At 53.1% G+C, this 22,562-nt stretch overlaps 2 protein-coding genes across 4 annotated transcripts; one reads left to right on the plus strand and one right to left on the minus strand.

The window, feature by feature from the left end:
* The first annotated feature begins 167 nt into the window (after positions 1 to 167).
* CTSA (cathepsin A) lies at positions 168 to 8,023 on the plus strand. Of its 2 annotated transcripts, none has more exon segments than NM_001132927.2 (15): positions 168 to 242; positions 432 to 613; positions 767 to 878; positions 1,124 to 1,174; positions 1,258 to 1,344; positions 1,585 to 1,740; positions 2,078 to 2,169; positions 3,150 to 3,234; positions 3,822 to 3,913; positions 3,994 to 4,072; positions 4,165 to 4,304; positions 6,163 to 6,238; positions 6,915 to 7,004; positions 7,203 to 7,307; positions 7,566 to 8,020. In NM_001132927.2, coding segments are annotated over 15 exon segments (1,485 nt in total). In that variant the 5' UTR covers positions 168 to 188; the 3' UTR covers positions 7,650 to 8,020.
* On the minus strand, positions 7,959 to 21,521 carry PLTP (phospholipid transfer protein). Of its 2 annotated transcripts, NM_001133818.1 has the most exon segments (16): positions 7,959 to 8,266; positions 8,666 to 8,742; positions 8,826 to 8,889; positions 9,040 to 9,082; positions 11,453 to 11,520; positions 11,626 to 11,790; positions 14,031 to 14,090; positions 14,173 to 14,349; positions 15,497 to 15,588; positions 16,880 to 16,943; positions 17,029 to 17,092; positions 18,702 to 18,857; positions 19,128 to 19,256; positions 20,336 to 20,435; positions 20,533 to 20,643; positions 21,263 to 21,336. In NM_001133818.1, coding segments are annotated over 15 exon segments (1,482 nt in total). In that variant the 5' UTR covers positions 20,633 to 20,643; positions 21,263 to 21,336; the 3' UTR covers positions 7,959 to 8,143.
* Positions 21,522 to 22,562: the final 1,041 nt, after the last annotated feature.

Consider the following 22,562-nt stretch of genomic DNA (forward strand, 5'->3'; position numbering starts at 1 on the left):
AGCCATCCCGCCTACAACTTGGCCGTCCACACCAGGATCATCTGATCGCGTGCGCCCGGGCTACGATCCGCGAGGTCCGCGGACCTTGACCCGGCATTGACCGCCACCGCCCCCCAGGTCCGTAGGGACCAAAGAAGGGGCGGGAGGAAGACTGTCACGTGGCGCCTGAGTTCACGTGACTCGTACACATGACTTCCAGTCCCCGGGCGCCTCCAGGAGAGCAAGGACGCTGGGGAGCAGAGGTGAGCTGGCACCGGAGGCTGGAGGGGATCCCCGATCCTGGGATCGGTGCGCGGCAGAGAAGGCTCGGGGGTGGGAGCTGGCGCTGGGGCCGGGGCTTCCCTCGCAGAGGCGCCGCCAGCTCCGCCTCGGGGGCTGCTGCACGGAAGCGCTGAGGAGCGAGTCAACAGTCCCTCTGCTGCCTCCCGTAGATGATCCGAGCCGCGCCGCCGCCGCTGTTCCTGCTGCTGCTGCTAGTGTCCTGGGCGTCCCGAGGCGAGGCAGCCTCCGATCAGGACGAGATCCAGCGCCTCCCGGGGCTAGCCAAGCAGCCGTCTTTCCGCCAGTACTCCGGCTACCTCAAAGGCTCCGGCTCAAAGCACCTCCACTACTGGTCTGCCGCCCTGCCTCCTGGGCGGGATTGGGAGAAGAGATGACGGATGAGGGATGGGGGATAGTTCTGCAGACCCCTGAGGATGCCTGGGAGCCGGGAGGGCTGGAAAGGGCCCCTCCAACTGCGCCAACCCTGCCCTGACCCCCCTCCCAGGTTTGTGGAGTCCCAGAAGGATCCCGAGAACAGCCCTGTGGTGCTTTGGCTCAATGGAGGTCCCGGCTGCAGCTCCCTAGATGGACTCCTCACAGAGCATGGCCCCTTCCTGGTGAGTGGACAGCAGGGGGAAAGCACAGTTCCCAAAGCAAAAGGCTGGGGAAAGCGAGAAAGGGACTTTGTGATTTTCCAAAAAGTTTCCTTCCTTCTAAGCCTCGGGATTTTCCTCTATGCCATTGGCTTTGCTGCCTGTACCTCTCAGAGGTTTTGCCGACATGTAAAGTGTCTCTCATGGTGGCCCTTTCCCTCCACCCAGCTGGCCCTTGGGACTTACTCAGCCATCTCTTTCCTCCTCAGGTCCAGCCAGATGGTGTCACCCTGGAGTACAACCCCTATTCTTGGAATCTGGTATAGCTGGAGCTGTGGGTCCTGTGGGGGTGCCTGGGCACTTGGATGGGGTGGCATTTAGCTCATTTTTCCCTCCCCTCTAGATTGCCAATGTGTTATACCTGGAGTCCCCAGCTGGGGTGGGCTTCTCCTACTCCGATGACAAGTTTTATGCAACTAATGACACTGAGGTGAGTCTGGTGCCAGCCCATCTGCCCCAGGCCCCCCGGTCCTCCGTCCATGGCATGATGCTGGGAGACAGAGCATGGCCTTGGAGTCCACTTTTTGCTCTGTCATATGCTATTGTGGTATGGTGGCCGGTCACTTCCTCTTGCACAAATAGGGTGGGTTGATGTCGTTATCTCTGAAGTTCTTTCCAGTTCAAATACCAAAGCTTCCTGATTCCCTCTGTCTTGCTCTCCCATCCCCAGGTCGCCCAGAGCAATTTTGAGGCCCTTCAAGATTTCTTCCGCCTCTTTCCGGAGTACAAGAACAACAAACTTTTCCTGACCGGGGAGAGCTATGCTGGCATCTACATCCCCACCCTGGCCGTGCTGGTCATGCAGGACCCCAGCATGAACCTTCAGGTGCAGGGCAGCTGCAGGAGGGAAGGGAGGCACCTTGAGGCTGTGGCCTTGCAGTTAGCAAGGTCAGACTGGTCAATGTCCTCATCCAACCCAGCTTCCTGCATAACCTCCCCACCACCGGCTGCCCTAGGTCTGTCTGTGTGCCTCCCACACACAGGAAACTCACCTGTCAGGCTGCCAGCTCTGTGTTTTGCATTGAGTGGCCTTCCATACCCACCCGCCCCCATAAACCACCCTGGATTTCAGCTTCCGGATTGCTGAAGGTCTGGGTGTTAGGGTGAGGGAGGCTCTTCCTCTTCGCCCTCCACATGAGCTGAGCGCCCTAGGTGTTTCACAGGGGCTGGCTGTGGGCAATGGACTCTCCTCCTATGAGCAGAATGACAACTCCCTGGTCTACTTTGCCTACTACCATGGCCTTCTGGGGAACAGGTATGGGATAGGGCAGTTGGGCAATCTCTAGGGTGGGGCAGGTCACATGATCTCTGGTCTATCCTCCAGGCACATGATATGACAGGCCCAGCCCAGGTTTATGAGCAGCAGGTGGGTTGCAGAAAGAACCTAGTGCTGAAAGGCCAAAGAATAGAGATCAGATTTTCTTTCTTTCTTTTTTTTTTTTTTTTTTTTTGAGATGGAGTCTTGCTCTGTCACCCAGGCTAGAGTGCAGTGGCACGATCTCGGCTCACTGCAACCTCTGCCTCCCAGGTTCAAGGAATTCTCCTGCCTCAGCCTCCCGAGTAGCTGGGACTACAGGCGCCTGCCACCACACCCGGCTAATTTTTTTTATTTTTAGTAGAGACGGAGTTTCACCATCTTGGCCAGGCTGGTCTCGAACTCCTGACCTTGTGATCCGCCAGTCTCGGCCTCCCAAAGTGCTGGGATTACAGGCGTGAGCCACCGCGCCCGGCCTCTTTTTTTTTTTTTTGAGACAGATTCTCACTTTGTCTCCCAGGCTGGAGTGCAGTGGCAGGATCTTAGCTCACTGCAACCTCCACCTCCCAGGTTCAAGCAATTCTCGTGCCTCAGCCTCCCAAGCAGTTGGGACTACAGGCGCGTACCACCACACCTGCCTAATTTTTTGTATTTTTAGTAGAGATGGGGTTTTGCTGTGTTGGCCAGGCTGGACTCAAACTCCTGGCCTCAAATGATCTTCCCAAAGTGCTGGGATTACAGGCGTGAGCTACAGTGCCCAGCCAGAGATCAGATTTTAAAGGAACTAAGGAGGCCTGTCTGTATGACCCTGGGGCACCTCTTTGGGAGCTAGCTTAGATGATGTACAGACCATACCCTGTGATATCTTTCCTAGTCTCCTAGGGTCAGGGAGGTTGGTGGGAGGTGGGGGCTATGCTCGCCTCCTCTGCCTTCCTCTTCCCACCAGAGGCTGATGCGCTTTTCACTCTTATCTCCTACAGGCTTTGGTCTTCTCTCCAGACCCACTGCTGCTCTCAAAACAAGTGTAACTTCTATGACAACAAAGACCCGGAATGCGTGACAAATGTGAGGTTCTACTGTCACTTTGCATCAGCTCTCCCATCCCTAATCCTGAGAACGGGACCACATTCCCTCCTTAGGGACTCCTTGTTCTCCACCCTCATTGCTTTCTTACACCTTTAAGCAATTTAGTGTTCTCTGGGACATGTGTCTAAGTGTGTATTCCCACCACCACCACCTCCTATGGTGGCAAATCCCATAACCTCTGTGAGGGAGAAAGGACTTCTTCACATTTATCAAACTCCTGCAATGTGGCAGGCACTGTGCTGAACTGTGTCTATGTAGATTATTTAAGTTTCAAGATTCCCCCTCAAATGAGATCATACTACTCACATTTTCCAGATAAGGAAACTGAGGGCCATGAATTTTGAAATCACTGTCTGAAGTCACAGTGTTGGGAGGCAGTGATGCTAGGATTTGGACCCAGGTCTGGGAAGATTCCTGCCACTGAGCCTCAGTTTCCCTACCTGTGAAAAAAAATGGATGAAGGGTGAAGAGGTGAAATCCAAGAGCAGTAAATCTTGGGACAACTTGGTGGGGTTGTGGAGAGGCCGGGGATCTGTAAAGCATGGTGGCTTGGTGTATCATTGCAGCTTCAGGAAGTGGCCCGCATCGTGGGCAACTCTGGCCTCAACATCTACAATCTCTATGCCCCGTGTGCTGGAGGGGTGCCCAGCCATTTTAGGTAGGTGCTGCTGGGTGCCCCTGGGGCCAACCCCAGCCCCATCTGGAGGCTCCACACCCATCCCCCCACCTCACATGCAGGTATGAGAAGGACACTGTTGTGGTCCAGGATTTGGGCAACATCTTCACTCGCCTGCCACTCAAGCGGACGTGGCATCAGGTGTGCAAGGGCGTGGGCTTCCTCCTGGTGAGGTGGGAGCAGGGGGAGGGGCAGAGAAGCAGAGGCCCTGACCATCTGTCTGTGCCTTCCAGGCACTGCTGCGCTCAGGGGATAAAGTACGCATGGACCCCCCCTGCACCAACACAACAGCTGCTTCCACCTACCTCAACAACCCGTACGTGCGGAAGGCCCTCAACATCCCAGAGCAGCTGCCGCAATGGGACATGTGCAAGTGAGGTTCTGTGGCCACCTGTGACTTGGGGTGGCGGGTTGCTGGGGCTTGTGGGCATCAGCAGGTTCTCAGGGATCTTCTGTGTAGAGTTTCTCAATGAGATGAGCTGTAGAGGATGTTTAACATCCATCCCTGACCCCTCAGTGGATTGAGAGTCAGCCAATTCATTCTTTTATCTTTTTTAAATTTAAAATATTTTTGTTTGAGACAAGGTCTCATTCTGTCACCTAGGCTGGAGTGCAGTGGTGTGATCACAGCTCACTGCAGTCTCGAACTCGTGGGCTCAAGCAGTCCTCCCACCTCCCCAGTAGCTGGGACTACAGACGCACACCACCACCCCCAACTAATTTTTGTATTTTTTGTACAGATGGTGTTTTACCATATTGCCCAGGCTGGTTTCGAACTCTGGGGCTCAAGTGATCTGCCCATTTCAGCCTCCCAAAGTACTGGGATTACAGGCATGAGCCACCCCACCTGGCCCCAGTTCATTATGTAGCCACATTGGTTGTTGTTTCACAGTTCACTACAGCCTCAACCTCCTAGGCTCAAGCAATCCTCCCACCTTAGTCTCCTGAGTAGCTGGGTCTACAGGCACATGCCACCATTCCTGGCTAATTTTTAAAAAAATTTTTTGTAGAGACAGGGTCTCACTATGTTGTCCAGGTTGGTCTCAAACTCTTGGTCTCAAGCAATCCTCCCTCCTTGGCCCCCCAAAGTGCTGGGATTACAGGTGTGGGTCCCCACACCCGGCCATCACATTGGTTAATAACTATTACTTCCGACTGGGCACGGTGGTTCACGCGTGTAAATCCCAGCACTTTTGGAGGCTGAGGCGGGGGAATCACCTGAGGTCAGGAGTTCGAGACCAGCCTGGCCAACATGATAAAACCCCGTCTCTACTAAAAATACAACAATTAGCCAGGTGTGCTGGTGGGCTCCTGTAATCCCAACTATTCAGGAGGCTGAGGGAGGAGAATCGCTTGAACCCAGGAGGCAGAGGTTGCAGTGAGCTGAGATTGTGCTACTGCACTCCAGCCTGGGCAACAAAAGTGAAACTCCATCTCAAACAACAATAAGAAACTGTTACTTCCATGTCCAGTCTCCTGTGACCGCCCCCACCCTACCCCTCCCGAGTAAAAGGGTGACACTGGGCCCAGCAGGGCTGCTCAGGTCCATTTTGATTGGTCAGTGCTCACACTCTGCCCTGTTATATGTTGTGACTCTCACACCTGCTGGCCCCTAGACACTAAATGCCAGATGCCTCCCAGTCCCTGTAACAACCAAAACATGTCCCTTGTACGTTTCTTTTTCTTTTTCTTTTTCTTTTTTTTTTTTTTTTGAGATGGAGTCTCGCTCTGTCGCCCAGGCTGGAGTGCAGTGGTGCGATCTTGGCTCACTGCAACCTCCGCCTCCCAGGTTCAAGTGATTCTCCTGCCTCAGCCTCCTGAGTAGCTGGGACTGCAGGCACACACCACCACGCCTGGCTAATTTTTGTATTTTTTTTTTTTAGTAGAGACGGGGTTTCGCCATGTTGGTCAGGCTGGTCTCAAACTCCTGAGCTCGTGATCCACTCACCTCGGTCTCCCAAAGTGCTGGGATTACAGGCGTGAGCCACCGCGCCCGGCATCCCTGTACCTTTCTAAATGGGGGCGAGTTGAGGCTGTCTGAATCCCAGCCCATCCAGCCCATCATTCAAGTCAGTCCTAGAGAGGTGGCCCCCCAAAAAGCAAAAAGGGGAGTGGAACCCAGCTGTCTGCCTTCTGGGTTGGAGCTTGGAGATAGGAGAGAAGGTCTGATCTGTTGACTACTTTTCACCCCGACCTGGTCTTCCTGGGGCCTGCTCGTATGTTCCCGGCAGCTTTCTGGTAAACTTACAGTACCGCCGTCTCTACCGAAGCATGAACTCCCAGTATCTGAAGCTGCTTAGCTCACAGGTGAGTGGGGACAGCACAGCTGGATCACCAGCAGCCTTAGGACCCCAGAGTAGCACAGCAAGCTGGGGGCCCTTTAGACTTCCTCTCAGGACAAGGGAAGCTGAAACTCCAAAAGGCGAAGCCCAGGGTCCTGTGATTGGTGGGGTCAGAATTTGAACCTGGGTTTGTCCCCACCCATGCTGTCCTGCTACAGGAGGTCAAGGGGTCTGCATCAGCCAAGGAGCCTTAAGTGTGAAAAGAGCTTCATTCATGCCAAAAATGGGCCAGCAGAGGTCCAGGATGGGAGGAGACCTTGTCCAAGGTGACATAGGAGGCACTGGCAGAGCCAAGTTAGGACTAGGTTCTGTCCAGCACAGTGGTTAATAGCATGGGCTCTGGAGTCACATGGCCTGGGTGCAAGTCCCTGTACTAGCCACATAATCTTGGGCAAATTTCTTAAATATGAGCCTCAGGTTCCCCATTTGTAAAATGGGGATAATAATGATATCTACCTTCACAGATAAAACATTTAGTAGAATACTGGACATGCAGTAAGTCGTTAGAAAACATGAGAATTCCCTGGTTTGTGTTATCTAGCTCGGCCCCTTGAATTCCCTGAGGGGTAGGCCTTGAACTAGGGAAGGGCTGGGGACTTGGCTTGTTCCACACCCCTCATTTCTACCCCGTCCTGCTTTAGAAATACCAGATCCTGTTATATAATGGAGATGTAGACATGGCCTGCAATTTCATGGGGGATGAGTGGTTTGTGGATTCCCTCAACCAGAAGGTAAGGCAGAGATTCCTGGCCCTGGGATAGGGGCTGCTGTGGAGGATCGGGAGCGGGTATGCCTGGGAGTGGCCAGCCGGCTGCCTGGCTCTGGCCCACAGAGGGCAAGTGTGGAGGAATTCCCAGCCCTAAGGTCTTGCTGGTAGCTGTGAGCAAGGACGCAGCTGCTGTAGGCTGATGTCTTTCCTGGCGGGGCAGATGGAGGTGCAGCGCCGGCCCTGGTTAGTGAAGTACGGGGACAGCGGGGAGCAGATTGCCGGATTCGTGAAGGAATTCTCCCACATCGCCTTTCTCACGATCAAGGTAGGGACTGGGCCTGCTGAGAGATAACTGGGCCGGAGGCAAAGGAGCAGGACCCACCCGTCCTTTCCCTCTGGCTGCCTTTTAGGCTGGGTCATGGGTTACCATCTGGCCCCTGTATGGGCAAGTTTTTTTGGAGAGGGGTGCGGAGGGTTCTGGGAAGAATAAAGGGCTTGGGATGAAGGAATTCCCAATGAGTGAGCAGTTACATGAGGAGGAGGGAATGGTGGGGGTCAGGAGCTCACAAACATTGCTCCTCAGGGCGCCGGCCACATGGTTCCCACCGACAAGCCCCTCGCTGCCTTCACCATGTTCTCCCGCTTCCTGAACAAGCAGCCATACTGATGACCACGGCAACCAGCTCCACAGCCTGATGCAGCCCCTCCCAGCCTCTCCCGCTAGGAGAGTCCTCTCCTAAGCAAAGTGCCCCTGCAGGCCGGGTTCTGCCTTCAGGACTGCCCCGTTCCCACAGCCCTGTACATCCCAGACTGGGCCCAGGGTCTCCCATAAACAGCCTGGGGGCAAGTTAGCACTTTATTCCCGCAGCAGTTCCTGAATGGGGTGGCCTGGCCCCCTCTCTGCTTAAAGAATGCCCTTTATGATGCACTGATCCCATCCCAGGAACCCAACAGAGCTCAGGACAGCCCACAGGGAGGTGGTGGACGGACTGTAATTGATAGATTGACTGATTATGGAATTAAATTGGGTACAGCTTCAAACCCCGTCTTCTCTGTGGCACTGGGGGTTAGAGGGGGCACTACAGGCTATGAATGTGGGAAAAGAGGGGCTGAGAGGGGTTGGAGTCCTGAATGACAGCTGCCAGCGTGGGGGTTGAGGGCTCAGACAGCTGCTGTGGAGGGTGGGGGGGCAGTGGACGCCCTGACATCGGCAGGCCGGTTCTTCTCAATCACCTCTCGCAGCCCTTTGGCAAAGTGGAGATCAGCCCCGATGGTGAGGAATCCCTGTGTGGGGGAGAGGGGAGCCTCATTTATTCATTCAGTTACTGAGGCCAGAGTTTAGAGATCAAGAGACAGTCTTTGTCTTTCAGGGACTCAATCTAATGGATAATTCCATGTCAAGGTGCTAAAATGAGGCTGTAGGAGTGTAGACTGTGGGTGTCAAGGAGGGCCTCTTGGAGGTGGTGACCTCTGAGCTAAGACCTGAATGATTAGTAGGTTTTGGGATGGGAGAAGAGTGCTCCAAGGAGAAGTCACAGTGTATGCAACGGCTTTTAGGAGTCTAAGATTAAAACGGGAGGGGGCGACTGGTAGTGGGGGAGCTGGGGTCAGGTAATGGAGGGCACTGGGGAGCTATAGGAGAGGGGAAGGCCCTCCCTCCTTCCCCATCCCGCCCCCACTCACCGCATGGTTCGTCACCACCTCACGCACAAAGTTGATGCCCTCAGGTAGTGGGATCTGCACCCCACGCCAGGTCCGCTCTGTGGGTGGGAGCACCCTGCTCAGTCTGGGCCCACCCAGTTCACCCCTCCTTTCTTCCTCCATCCTCACACCCCAGCCTTACCATTGAGCATGGGCATCACCCCAATCTGCAGCATGGTCTTCAGAGGGGCCTGTAATGGGATCAGCTGGGAGGGGCGAGGGGGGAAACAGAGCAGTGAGTCAGGATTGGGTTTGCCTTTAGCTGCCCACAGGTGAGCAGTTATATGAGGAGGAGGGAATGGTGAGGGTCAGGATCTCACGAACCCAGCCCAGCCCACCCACCCTTGCCCACTCACAGCCAGCGACTCCAGTGCAGAATGGTTGGAATAGATTCGGAACCTGAGGGAGAGAAAGGAGCCCTGTGGACAGGAAGCCTGGAAGCTCCCCTTCCTCAGGCCACCCAGGCCTACCTGTCAGAGGTGCCTGAGTTGCAGGCTCAGATGCCCACCTAGGCACCTTTCTAGGTGCTACAACTTTCCAGGTATCCTCGGGGCAGTCATTGCTGCCACTTGGGTCTCCTTTTCTCTAAGACTGCTAATTTTTATTTATTGAGCACTTTTTTTTTTTTTTTGAGACAGAGTCTTGCTCTGTCGCCCAGGCTGGAGTGCAGTGGCGCGATCTCGGCTCACTGCTCTGCCTCCCGGGTTCACGCCATTCTCCTGACTCAGCCTCCCGAGTAACTGGGACTATAGGTGCCCGCCACCAAGCCAGGCTAATTTTTTGTATTTTTAGGAGAGACGGGGTTTCACCGTGTTAGCCAGGATAGTCTCGATTTCCTGACCTTGTGATCCGCCCGTCTTGGCCTCCCAAAGTGCTGGCATTACAGGCGTGAGCAAGTGCGCCTGGCCTTTATTGAGCACTTCTAATGTGCCAGACTTCTGCTGGTAGCTTTGCAGGCGTTATTTATTTTATGTAACAGAACTTCACATTGCTTAGTTCCTGTCAGACACTAAGCATATTTATTTTCTTTTTTTCTTTTTATTTATTTTTGAGACAGCGTCTCACCATGTTGCCCAGGCTGGAGGGCAGTGGTGCAATTTCACTCACTGTGGCTTTGACCTCCAGGGCTCAAGTCAGCCTCCCACCTCAGGCTCCCAAGTAGCTGGGACCACAGGCGTGCATCACCATGACCGACTAACTTTTAAATTTTTTTGTAGAGACAGGATCTCACTTTGTAGCTCAGGCTGGTATTGAACTCCTGGCCTCAAGCAATCTACCCGCCTTGGTCTCCCAAAGTGTTGAGATTATAGATGTGAGCCACCGCACCCAGCCAACGTGTTTAAAAAGTTAATGTTAGTAAACTGTTTTAAAATACAGTACCAACTGGTTTAGTCCTCATAACAAGCCCAAGGAGTGGGCACTATTAGGATTTGCACTAATTTATAGATGAGGAAAATGAGGCCCCGCAAGGTTAAGTAATTTGCCTGAAGTCACACAGCTGGGAAGTGTCAGAAGCTGCCTCTAGAACCTAGGGTCCTAACCTACATTATCTCCTTTAACCTTAGAACAGCACTGTCCAGTCAGATTTTCTATGAAACGTTTTGTATCTGCACCATCTACTATGGTAGTCACTAGCCACATGTGGCTAATGAAATGTGGCTTAGTGCAACTGAAAAACTATTTAATTATAATTAATTTAAATGTAAATGGTCACATGTGGCTAGTATCTACTATATTGGACAGCACAGCCCTAGAAGGCAGATGCTACTTTTGCCTGTATTAAACACATAGAGAAAATGAGGCCTAGAAAGACAAAATGGGCTGGGTGCGGCGGCTCATGCCTGTAATCCCAGCACTTTGGGAGGCTAAGGTGGGACGATCACTTGAGCCCAAGAATTGGAGACCAGCCTGGGCAACAAAGTGAGACCCCGTCTCTACAAAAAATAAAATAGTCAGGCATGGTGGTGCATGCATGCAGTCCCAGTTACTCGGGAAGCTGAGGCTGGACGATCACTTGAGCCCAGGAGGTCAAGTCTGCAGTGAGCTATGATTGCACCACTGCACTCCAGCTTGGGCAACAGAGTGAGACTCTGTCTCAAAAATAAATAAATACAATAAAATAAGGCCAAGCACAGTGGCTCATACCTATAATCCCAGCACTTTGGGAGGCCAGGGCAGGTGAATCACCTGAGGTCAGGAGTTCAAGACCAGCCTGACCAACATGGTGGAACCCTGTCTCTACTAAAAATGCAAATATTAGCGGGGCATGGTGTCGCACACCTGTAATCCCAGCTACTCAGGAAGCTGAGGCAGGAGAATTGCCTAAACCCGGGAGGCAGAGGTTGCAGTGAGTCAAGACCACACTATTGCACTCCAGCCTGGGCAACAAGAGCGAAACTCCTTCTCAAAAAAAAAAAAAAAGAACATTTTTTAAAAAGAAAGATAAAATGGCCTCAAGGTCACAAAGCTGTGTTGTGCTGAGGTTTTTGTCAAAACCCATGTTCTGATCTTTGCTGTGTGACTGTGGGCATGTTATTTAACGTTGCTGGACCCATTTGTTCATCTCTCATAATACCTGCCCTGCCTGCCTCTGGGACATGTGAGAATGCAGAGGAGTTAGACTTTACCAAAGCACTTTGGCATGCATTAACAAAGACAGACTCCAGCTCTCAGTGGCTTATAGGTATCACTGAACTTTAGCTCAACATCCCTGTGGACAGGTGTGATTATCCTCAAGATGCTGAGGGGCAGGGAAGTGCACCTGCCTACCTGCGCAGGTCCAGCTGCGTGCGCAGGGCCTTCCCCCGGAGAGCCATCTTGGCGCTGAGACGGGCGTCCTGCAGGAACATGGGAAGGAGGATGTTACTGACCCAAAAGGTCAGTAACCCACAGCCCATTTTTCCCTGACCCCCAGCCAGCAGCCCCCACTCCGGGACCCGTACCATAGTCATGCTGGACAGCTGGACCTCAGGCTGGTCTGGTGGGACCAGGGCAATGGTGACGCTAGCAGTGACAGAGATGGTGGTGCCAGAGGGCTTGATGGTGCAGCGCGGTGGGGCCAGGACCCGCAGCTCCAGCTTCAATGGGGAGTCAATCACTGCTGGGCTCTGGGGGATGAGCAGCAGGGGCGGGTCAAGTCCCTGCCATTTCCTGTGGAGCCCCCAGGGAAGAAGGGGAAGGAAGGCAGGTGCAGCTTCTGTCCCCTGGGGACTCTCATATTGCAAATACAGAGACAGCTCTAGCTTCCAAAACCCTCAAATCTGCATCTAGCCTTCATGCCGTTGCCACACAAAGGAACAGGAATGTGTTCTTCTCTTTCTGCTTCCTAAATACATCTCAATATTCAGGTCCGTCTCCAATCCAGACTCTTCGTGGATGTCCTTTTTGCATTAGTATCTCAGCACCTTGCCATGTCTTCTGTTTTTGATATGGAGTCTCACTCTGTTGCCCAGGCTGGAATGCAGTGGCACGATCTCAGCTCACTGCAACTCTGTCTCCCAGGTTCAGGCAATTCTCCCGCCTCAGCCTCCCAAGTAGCTGGGATTACAGGCGCCTGCCGCCATGCCCGGCTAAGTTTTGTATTTTTAGTAGACGGGGTTTTGCCATGTTGGCCAGGCTGGTCTGGAACAACTGACTTCAGGTGATTTGCCCACCTCAGCCTCCCAAAGTGCTGGGATTACAGGCATGAGCCACTATGCCCAGACCCCTTGCCGTATCTTTTTGCTCTCTCTCTCCTTTTTTTTTGAGACAAGGTCTCTGTCACCCAGGCTGGAGTCCAGTGGCATGATCACGGCTCACTGCAGCCTCAACCTCCTCAGCTCAAGTGATCCTGCCACATCAGCCTCCTGAACAGCTGAGACCACAGGTTCATGCCACCACGCCTGACTTATTTTTGTATTTGTTTTTTGTTTTTGTTTTTGCTTTTGTTTTTTTGTAGAGATGGGGTTTGGCCACGTTGCCCATGCTGGTCTCAAACTCCTGGGCTCAAGCGATCTGCCGGCTTCACCATCCCACAGTGTTGGGATTACAGGCGTGAGCCACCGTGCCTGGGCATATCTTCTTTCTCTAAACTGCTATGCTTTCTTCTATAGGCAGTGAAGGAATACTATAAGATGCAACTGCCTAATCTTCACCAAACATGATTCTAAACACTGTATATGTGTTGGCTCCTTTAAACCTCATAATAACCATGTGAGGCAGATATTATTACTGCCAATTTTGTTGTTGTTATTTTTTACAAATTTATTTTTCAGGCTGAGTATCATGGCAGAGAATTGCTTGAACCCGGGAGGCACAGGTTGCAGTGAGCCAAGATTGTGCCACTGCACTCCAGCCTGGGTGGCAGAGTGAGACTTTGTCCCCCCACCCAAAAAAAAAGATCTGACTAAAAATTTATTTTTCAATAGAGACAGTGTCTCACTATGTCGCCCAGGCTGGTCTCAAACTCCTGGGCTCAAGCAATTTTCCTACCTTGACTTCTCAAAGTTCTCAGAGTATAGGCGTGAGCCATCATGCCCAGCCATATCCCCATTTTTGAGATGGGGAAATTGAGGCACAGAGAGGTTAAGTAACTTGTAGAGGTTATGTCGTTATTCAGTTTCAGAACTAGGCTTGAAGCCCAGGCAGTCTGACAATAGAGACCCTGCCCTTAATTGCTTAGCCATAAATTGGATGATGATAATGACTGAATTATTTCTTTTAAAATTTGTAATTCTGCTGGGTGCGGTGGCTCACACCTGTAATCCTAGCACTTTGGGAGGCCAAAATGGGTGATCACTTGGGCCCAGGAGTTCTGGGCTCATGACCAGCCTGAGCAACATGATGAAACCCTGTCTCAACAAAATATAAAAATTAGTAGGGCATGGTGGCACAAGCCTGTAATCCCAGCTACTCAAGAGGCTGAAGCAGGAGGACGGCTTGAGCCCTGGGAGGCAGAGGTTGCAGTGAGCCTAGATTGTGCCACTGCATTCCAACTTGGGTGACAAAGTGAGACTCTGTCTCAAAAAATAAATAAATAAATAAAATGTGTAACTCTCACTCTCCTCCCCAATACACAAATAAACAAAAGTATATGTGAATTATTATTAAATAATTGCAAAAAAAACTTGCAAAGCTTGGGTTCTCACTAATCCTCACAACAGCTCTGCGAAGGAGATGGAGCAGGAAGGAGCAGGAAGGAGCAGCCCGCTTCATAGATGGGAACAGCCATGACAAGGCGAGGGGGATTGGCCACAGACAAGAGGCCGGGGCCCTGTCTGCATGGCTGCCACTGGGGGCCCCGCCTGCACCCCTCCCTGGTCTCACTGGTGTGCAGGTGGCCCTATCCCTGCCCCCTGCCAGCACTCACCAGCAGGACAATGCTCCCAAAGTAGGTGGCCCTCAGCAGCATGTCCAGGTCATGGGGCACCTGAACAGGGGAATCAGGAGTGAGGCAGTGAGCTCTGTCACAGACCCTCTCTTGCCCATCCCACAAACAGGCCACGGCATACCTTGTCCCCCACCAGCGACAGCTGCAGGGCCCCCGCCCGGAAGTAGCTCTCCATGGCAGAGTCGAAGAAGAACTCAGAGAAGGCCACATACACCATCCGCTCCTCCTCCTGCAGCTGGGGCTCCACTGCCCGGTTGGGGAGGCTCCAGTTCCTCTCAGTCAGGGGGAAGAAGGCCCCCTGGGGTGGGGCATTCACAGTCAGGGTCAAGGCAGACTGGCCTGGCACCTGGACCGACAGCAGGTGTCTCCCGGCCCCGTGCTAGGCACTGTGGGGGATGGCGGGAATCCAGCTGCTGTTCTTGGAGGACTCACAAGCACATCTCTTAAAAGGCATTGGAAGGAGGACACCTGCTACCAGGGGGCAAGCCTGTCAGACTGGAGGAGGGAGGGTCAGGATAGGTTTCATGGAAGAGGTGACATCTGAGTGGGCCTTGAAAGCTAGAGGCAGTAACAACAGCTACTGTTTACATATATTGTGCATACTCATGCTTCTTTGCCAAGTACTCTAAGCTCTTCACATAGATCAACTCCTTTAATCTGCATAACAACGTGTGTTTTCTTACTAGATTATTTCCATTTACATGTTAGGAAACTGGCCAGCTGAAAACTTATGCTTAGGGCCGTGCAGCTAGTCAGTGGCAGAGCTAGGATTTGAACTTCAGGCATTCTTTTTCTCTCTGTAGAGAAGGAGGTCTCACTATGATGCCCAAGCTGGTCTCAAACTCCTGGGCTCAAGCGATCCTCTCGCCTGGGCCTCCCAAAGTATTGGGATTACAGGCATGAGCCACTGCACCCGACTGATTCTAGCTCCTGAGTCTGCACTCTGAAACTGCTATACTCCTCTGGGAGACCAAAGGTAGTGGCTACACACTAGCTATGTGGCCTTGGGCAAGTGACGTCACCTCTATGAGTAAGTCTCCACATTCCTAAAATTAGGATGATGTTAGTACCTGACTCACAGGGTTGTGAGAGAATGAAATGAGATTATTTGTATAGAAATTTATGTCCAGCTCCTTCAGGGGAGTTGGGGAAAGGCCGTGCATGTGCAAAGGCCCTGAGGTGGGAAGCGAGGGTCCAATTTGGGAAAGAGCAGCTGCAAAGAAACAGGATAAGATATAAAAGGTGGGGCCAGGTAAGATTAACAGGGCTCAAATGCCAGACCCAGGAGGCTGAACCTAATTCTGTAGTAACAGGGAGCCATAGCCTTCTCAGTAATGAGAGTGGCCTCATCAGAGCTGTGCTTTAAGAAGTAAAATCTTGCAACTTAGCAGAGAAAGAGGTCTTGTTAGGAGGTCAGAGGTCATACACCAGACCAAGAAGCTCACCCGGAAGTCCATGTCCAGGTTGCTGGTGGAAGCCACAGGATCCTTCATGAGGGAATAGTCAATGCCAACAAGCTCATCCACAGAACTGCGCACTGCAGGAAGGGGCTCAAGTCACTCACGGCTGTGTGATGTGGGGAAAGGTGCTTAACCTCTCCAGGCTCAGAGTCCCACCCATAAAATGAGGATACATCCCTCACAGGGTTGTCATGAGGGTCAAATTAGTTTTATGTGGAAAGCACTTAGGGCCTGGTGTGTAGTAAGTGCTCATTAATGTTAGTTATTATTATTATTACCACTATAGAGGTTTCAAAAAAATAACTAAACAAGATGGCATGGGAGGCCGCGCACGGTGGCTCACACCTGTAATCCCAGCACTTAGGGAGGTCAACGCGGGCGGATCACCTGAGGTCAGGCATTCGAGACCAGCCTGGTCCAGAATGGTGAAACCCCGTCTCTACCAAAAATACAAAAATTAGCTGGGCATGGTGGTGGGCGCCTGTAATCCCAGCTACTAGGGAGGCCGAGGCAGGAGAATCGCTTGAACCTGGGAGGTGGAGGTTGCAGGGAGCCAGGATTGCACCACTGCACTCCAGCCTGACAACAGAGTGAGACTCCATCTCAAAAAAAAAAAAAAAGATGGCATGAGGTTCCTTTCCCTTGGTTTCTCCTACCTCCTCCTTCCCTTCCCATGCCTGTGTATTGGGTGTGACGGGACAATACCTTTGCCCCACAGTAGACAGAGGTCATGGCTCAGAAAAAGGGAATTCATGGCCAGGCGCAGTGGCTCATGCCTGTAATCCCAGCACTTTGGGAGGCCAAGGTGGGCGGATCATGAGGTCAGGAGATCAAGACCATCCCGGCCAACATGGTGAAACCCCGTCTCTACTAAAATACAAAAAAGTAGTTGGGCGTGGTGGTGCATGCCTGTAGTCCCAGCTACTCGAGATGCTGAGGCAGGAGAATTGCTTGAACCCAGGAGGCGGAGACTGCAGTGAGCTGAGATCGCGCCACTGGACTCCAGCCTGGCAACAGAGTGAGACTCCGTCCAAAAAAAAAGGGAATTAATGATAATTGAGCATATATTAGATGCTAGGTGATGAAGACAAATGGGATGCCAGTGGTCAGCATGCACATATTGAGGACCTTTACAACTATTCTCTCAGATAATCCTCACAGCAACCCCAGGAGGAGGCACTGCCAGCCAAGTGAGGAAACAAGCACTTTGCCCAGAGAGAAATGAGCACTTTACCCAAAATCGCACAGCAAGTCAGCTTCAGAGGCCACATTTGAACCCAGGACTGTTCAACAGCAGGGCTCAGAAGGGGCCTGCTCTGAGGTGCTGCATGACAGCTGCACACTCAGCCTCACCCGCCACCAACTCACCAGGCACGGTGTCCAGGAGGGAGTTGAGCAGGACCGTCCCTGCGTGGTAGAGTACGGGGCAGATCTGCGAGGTGGGAGCCAGAGTCAGGGCCTTCTCAAAGTGAGAGCATGCCCACCCTTGCCACCCTGCGCCCTGTCGCTGCCCACACCTGCTGGTTGAGGAGGAAGCGCATCCCTGAGGTGATGAACGTGGAGAGAAAATCATACACCTTCCTGCGAGGAGAGGAGAGGCCGGGTGAGCCCAGAACCTGCCTCCACCCCAGTTCAGGTCCAGGAGAAATCAGTGACTAGGGAAACAGTGGCAGTGGGAGTCCTCAGCTTCAGCCTGAATAACAGCTCCTCCACATAGGTTTTCTAAGAACCAGGCCCAAATTCCCTTTCCAGCCTAATTCTCAAGACCTCCTGACCTACTCGCTGGTCCCATCAGCCAAATGAATCCACCCACATTACCTCAAACCCACTCTGAGCATCCCCACATCCATCCGCTTACCGATGCCCTCCCTTCCACCCTCTGCGTTCCTACCCTGTATTTTCTCATCTGAGCTCAGATGCTTCCTCTTCCAGGCAGTCTTCCCAGATTCCCCTCCTCTGAATCCCCAAAGCACTTTCTTAGTTCTTCTCTCCAGGCCCTGATATCAAATGTTTTTTACTCCAGATAGCCTCTGAGCTCCTTCCTGCATCCTCAGGGCCTGGCATACACTTTGTTTGATGAATAAATAATACTGACAGTGTACCAACACCAGATAATAATCCATCATCTTCTCTCCCCCACCCTCTTCCAGAACAAGAACAATATCCCCTTCTCAGCAGCAAAAATAAAAAAATAGTCCGGGCACAGTGGCTCATGCCTGTAATCCCAGCACTTTGGTAGGCCGAGGCAGGTGGACCACCTGAGGTCAGGAGTTCGAGACCAGCGTGGCCAATATGGCGAAATCCTGTCTCTACTAAAAATACAAAAAAAGTAGCTCAGCATGGTGGCGCATGCCTGTAGTCCCAGCTACTTGGGAGGCTGAGGCAGGAGAATCGCTTGAACCTGGGAGGTGGAGGTTGCAGTGAGCCGAGATGGCGCCACTGCACTCCAGCCTGGGTGACAGAGTGAGACTCCCTCTCAAAAAAAAAAAATATTATTTTTGTTATTATTATTTAGAGATACCAATTATTGAGAATCCAGTACATGGCCAACTGTGCATATCAGTCCTCACAGTTGCTCTTATCTAAGTGGCCAGCACTTAAATATACATTTATCATATGCCAGGTGCTGTTCTAAATTTTTTTTTTTTTTTTTTTTTTGAGATGGAGTCTTGCTCTGTCGCCAGGCTGGAGTGCAGTGGTGCAATCCCGGCTCACTGCAACCTCCGCCTCCTGGGTTCAAGCGATTCTCCTGCCTCAGCCTCCCACGTAGCTGGGACTACAGGCACGTGCCACCATGCCCAGCTAATTTTTGTATTTTTAGTAGAGACGGGGTTTCACCATGTTGGCCAGGATGGTCTCGATCTGTTAACCTTGTGATCCACCTGCCCTGACCTCCCAAATTGCTGGGATTACAGGCATGAGCCACCACAGCCAGCCTTGTTCTAAATATTTTTTACATATAACAACACAAATAATCCTGGCAACGATCTTATAAAACAGGATCTTATAAAATGAGGATATTGAGGCACCAAGCTTCAGTGACTTGGCCAAGTTCACACAGCCAGGAAGTGACAGAGCTGAGCTTTGGACCCAGTTGGTCTGGTTCCCAGGCCTATGCACTTTGCACTGCACTAGGCAGATGAGCTGTGGGGCTCGAAAGGGGTGAGCTGGGGTTGGGGCTGGGGCTTACTTGAAGGTTCCCCCGAAGGCCGCATGCATTCTGGAGACAGAGGCCTGGCAGGAGATATTGGACACTTTCATCCGTCCGGCGGGATCCCGGGAGAGCTCCAGACCAGTGCGGATGGACACACCCTCAGCTGAGGCGTTGATGTAGCCCCCATCATAGCTGCCAAGGGGGTTAATATTCACTCCAGGTAGGAGCTCAATTGAGTCTTCAGTGCCCCCATACATCACCACACCTCTTAATAATGTTTCACTTCTTTCCACACATCCTACCAAACCCTCCTATCAACTCTTATGAAATGCATATGCCTGTTCCTATTACACAGATGAAGAAACTGAAACTCAGGAAGGTTAAGGGGGCTGCCCACAGCCCCACAGCACCTCCAGCCCTCCCGACCCACTCTCCACTCCCCTGAGGGTGCTGGGTCCTTACAAGAACCAGTAGAGCAGCTGTCTCCGGAAGCGCAGCCCCAACGAGGCATTGGTGATTTGTAGCTTCAGCTCCTGCTGTGGCTGGAAATCGAGCTCGGAAGATGTCAGCTGCAGCTCTGTGACCTTCACCCTACGGGAGGCCTCAGGGTCAGATCCAGGGCCAAGAAGAGGGAACTCCCCCCAACGACAGGAAATTTGTCTGCTCCCCTTTCAAGTCCAGGCCTGGGGAAGCGGGAGTGGGTGGAATGAATTCTTCCATTGTCCCTCAAGTGCCCAACTTAGACTTGGGTGGCTCAAAGTTGAACTTGGGTGGCTGAGAGATGAGGTCTTCCTGATCCAGGTGTTAAAAGTGAGCTTCACCCCATCACTCAAAAGCCTTGTTTGTTTGTTTGCCAGGTGCGGTGGCTCATGCCTGTAATCCCAGCACTTTAGGAGGCCGAGGCGGGCGGATCACTTGAGGTCAGGAGTTCGAGACCAGTCTGGCCAACATAGTGAAACCCCTGTCTCTACTAAAAATACAAAACTTAGCAGAGCGTGGTGGCACGCGCCTATAGTCCTAGCTACTCGGGAGGCCGAGGCAGGAAAATCGCTTGAACTGAGGATGCGGAGGTTGCAGTGAGCCAAGATCGCGCCACTGCACTCTAGCCTGGGCAACAGAGCAAGCCTCCCTCTCAGAAAAAAAAAAAAAAAAGTCTTGTTTGCTTGCACCCCCTCTCCTCCCACATCCTGGGGTTGCTACACCCGGTCTTTTAATAGAGTCCGTTTACTTTGCCTCCATCACCTAAGCTCGGCCTGATATCTCAATTCCTTATTCCCCCTCCCTCATCCTAAACCATACTTAGAGCCTTCAGTTCTCTCACCCCTCCGATTAGCTCCACCCCGTGCCCGAGACTCCACTCTCATCTATTGACAAGTTCCTTGACTCCACCTTTCTGGTGCTCTTCGGCCACGCCTCACATCCACTGGTCCTGCTTCCTTCTTGGCCCCCTCTACATTTTCAAGGCCACGCCCATCTGCTTGGTCCCGCCTATGATGGCTGGCTTGGCCTTTATCTTTTCGGCCCCATCCGGTTTCTTAAGTCTTGCCTCATCGATTTGGCCATGCCCCATCCCACTCAGCCTCCAGTCTCCCGAGACCCTGAGGTTTCTCGGGCCCCGCCTCCACCGCCGAGGCCCCGCCCCGGATCGCGAGGCCCCGCCCCCCACTTACTCAGAGATGTTGTAGTAGAAGTGGCCTTCTTTGCCCCGCAGGTCCGGAATGGTGATGGTCTCCAGCTCTTGCTCCAGAAAGCGCAGCCCCTCCTGCTTCACTGAGGCAGCAGCGAAACCCTTAGCTCCCGTGCCCACTGTTGGGGCGACCCCAACCCCGTCGGCTCCCGTCCGTCCCTGTCTGCCCCTGTGCCTTACCTAGCTCCAGCGCCTTGGAGGTGACGCGGATCTTGCAGCCTGGGAACTCTGCGTGAGCGCCTGCCAGCAGCGCTAGGAAGAGGGCCCCGAAGAGGGCCATGGCGAGCGGGCCTGGGGGTGGGGTGGGGTCGCAGGAGTTATCTGAGCCGCTTAAACCCATTCCTTGGACGTCCAACCATAAGTGGGTGCTAGCCTGGATCGTTACCCTCCAGATAACTCTTTGGAGAAATTGGAACCAATAATCTTGCCTCCATTTGGCAGATGTGGAAACTGAGGCTCAGAGAGGCGATGCGACTTGCGTTCTGGCTCCCAGAGGATTTGGGACACGGGGGAGGGGACGTCCCCAGTTCCCTCGTGCTACCGCCGCGTGATGAGTTTGGACCTCCAGGGGACCAGCCCCCTGTACACCCCCAACAACCTCCCCTTTCCTTTAGCGGTGGGCCCGCGCAGGCTTGCATGTTGCCACGGCAACGACTGCACGCGCATTCCTGGAGGGTGGCTTGCGGTCTCCTAGGCCTCGCGCCCGGGGAGGAGAGGAGGTGGCCGACCAGACCGTGGGCTCCCGGGTCTCCCGGCTCCCTCAGGTCCTAAATCTCTCCCATTAGAGATTCTGCCTGGAGCCCCCCATGTTAGCGTTCTCCTTCATCGGCTCTCCTCCCCACCCTGGCTTCAGTGCACCACGCGGCTCGGCGAGGGACTGGGGACGGGATGGGGACGCGCCCCAACTCACTCAGCGGTGAAGCTGGGGGGCGGCGCGGTCACGTGGGGTGGCGGGCAGCTCAGGGGATCCGGGCGACGGGGTCTGGCGGGCAGGGTTGTTCCAGCCGCCTTTATAAAGCCGGGCCTTCCCGACCCCTCCTCCTCTCTGCAGCTCTCCCCTCCTTCCTTGGGGGCTGGGAGGGGACGGGGCGGGACGCTGGCAGCCGGGTGAGTGGAAAAGGCTGTACAGAGCCCCGTGACAAGCCCGGCCGCTGTCTGGACAAGTGGGGGACCCAAGCCCAGGGAGAGGGAAGGAAGTGCAGGAGCCGGCCCACTCAGCCCCAACAATCCCGCTTTGCTGGGACCTTGGTTCAAATTACAATTATCCATGTCTTCCTGCATGATCTTGGGCAAGTCACTTCACTTGGGTCACTGACCCTCAGTTTCTTCTTTCAGCGAAATGTGCACGATGATAGGAACTACCTCTTGGGCCTTTATTGCAACCAGGTCCAGGCACAAAGTCAAGGAATATTTTTTCCTTCCCTGCCACCCACAATCATCTCGGGACTTCCTTGCCTGGCTTTGCTATGGGTCCCCCTACCTGTCTCTATGTCACCACCTGGGGACCTTAAGGTCCCAGAGACCTTTGCACTTGGGAAAGCAAGACTACACAAGTGCGGTCAGCCCAGGAACATACCACACCGGCTGAAATCACCCTAGAAGGAGGTCTGCCATTTCTAGTGGATGGTGGATTTTTTTTTTAAGACGGAGTCTCCCTCTGTCGCCCAGGCTGGAGTGCAGTGGCGCGATCACGGCTCACTGCAAGCTCCGCCTCCCGGGTTCACGCCATTCTCCTGCCTCAGCCTCCCGAGTAGCTGGGACTACAGGCGCCCACCACCACGCCCGGCTAAATTTTTTTGTATTTTCAGTAGAGACCGGATTTCACCGTGTTAGCCAGGATGGTCTCGATTTCCTAACCTCGTGATCCACCCGCCTCGGCCTCCCAAAGTGCTGGGATTGCAGGCATGAGCCACTGCGCCCGACCTTTTTTTGTTTGTTTTGGGACGGAGTCTCACTCTGTCGCCCAGGCTGGAGTGCAGTGGCATGATCTCGGCTCACTGCAACCTCCGCCTCCTGGGTCCAAGCAATTCTCCTGTCTCAGCCTTCTGAGTAGCTGGGACTATAGGTGCCCACCAACACGCCCGCCTAATTTTTGTATTTTCAGTAGAGATGAGGTTTCACCATATTTGTCAGGATGATCTCCAACTTATCACCTGAGATAATCCACTGGTAGATTTTTTTTTTTTCTTTTTTTTTTTTGAGACGGAGTC

This window comes from Pongo abelii, chromosome 21 (assembly GCF_028885655.2).
Source record: "Pongo abelii isolate AG06213 chromosome 21, NHGRI_mPonAbe1-v2.0_pri, whole genome shotgun sequence".
Lineage (NCBI taxonomy): Eukaryota > Metazoa > Chordata > Mammalia > Primates > Hominidae > Pongo > Pongo abelii.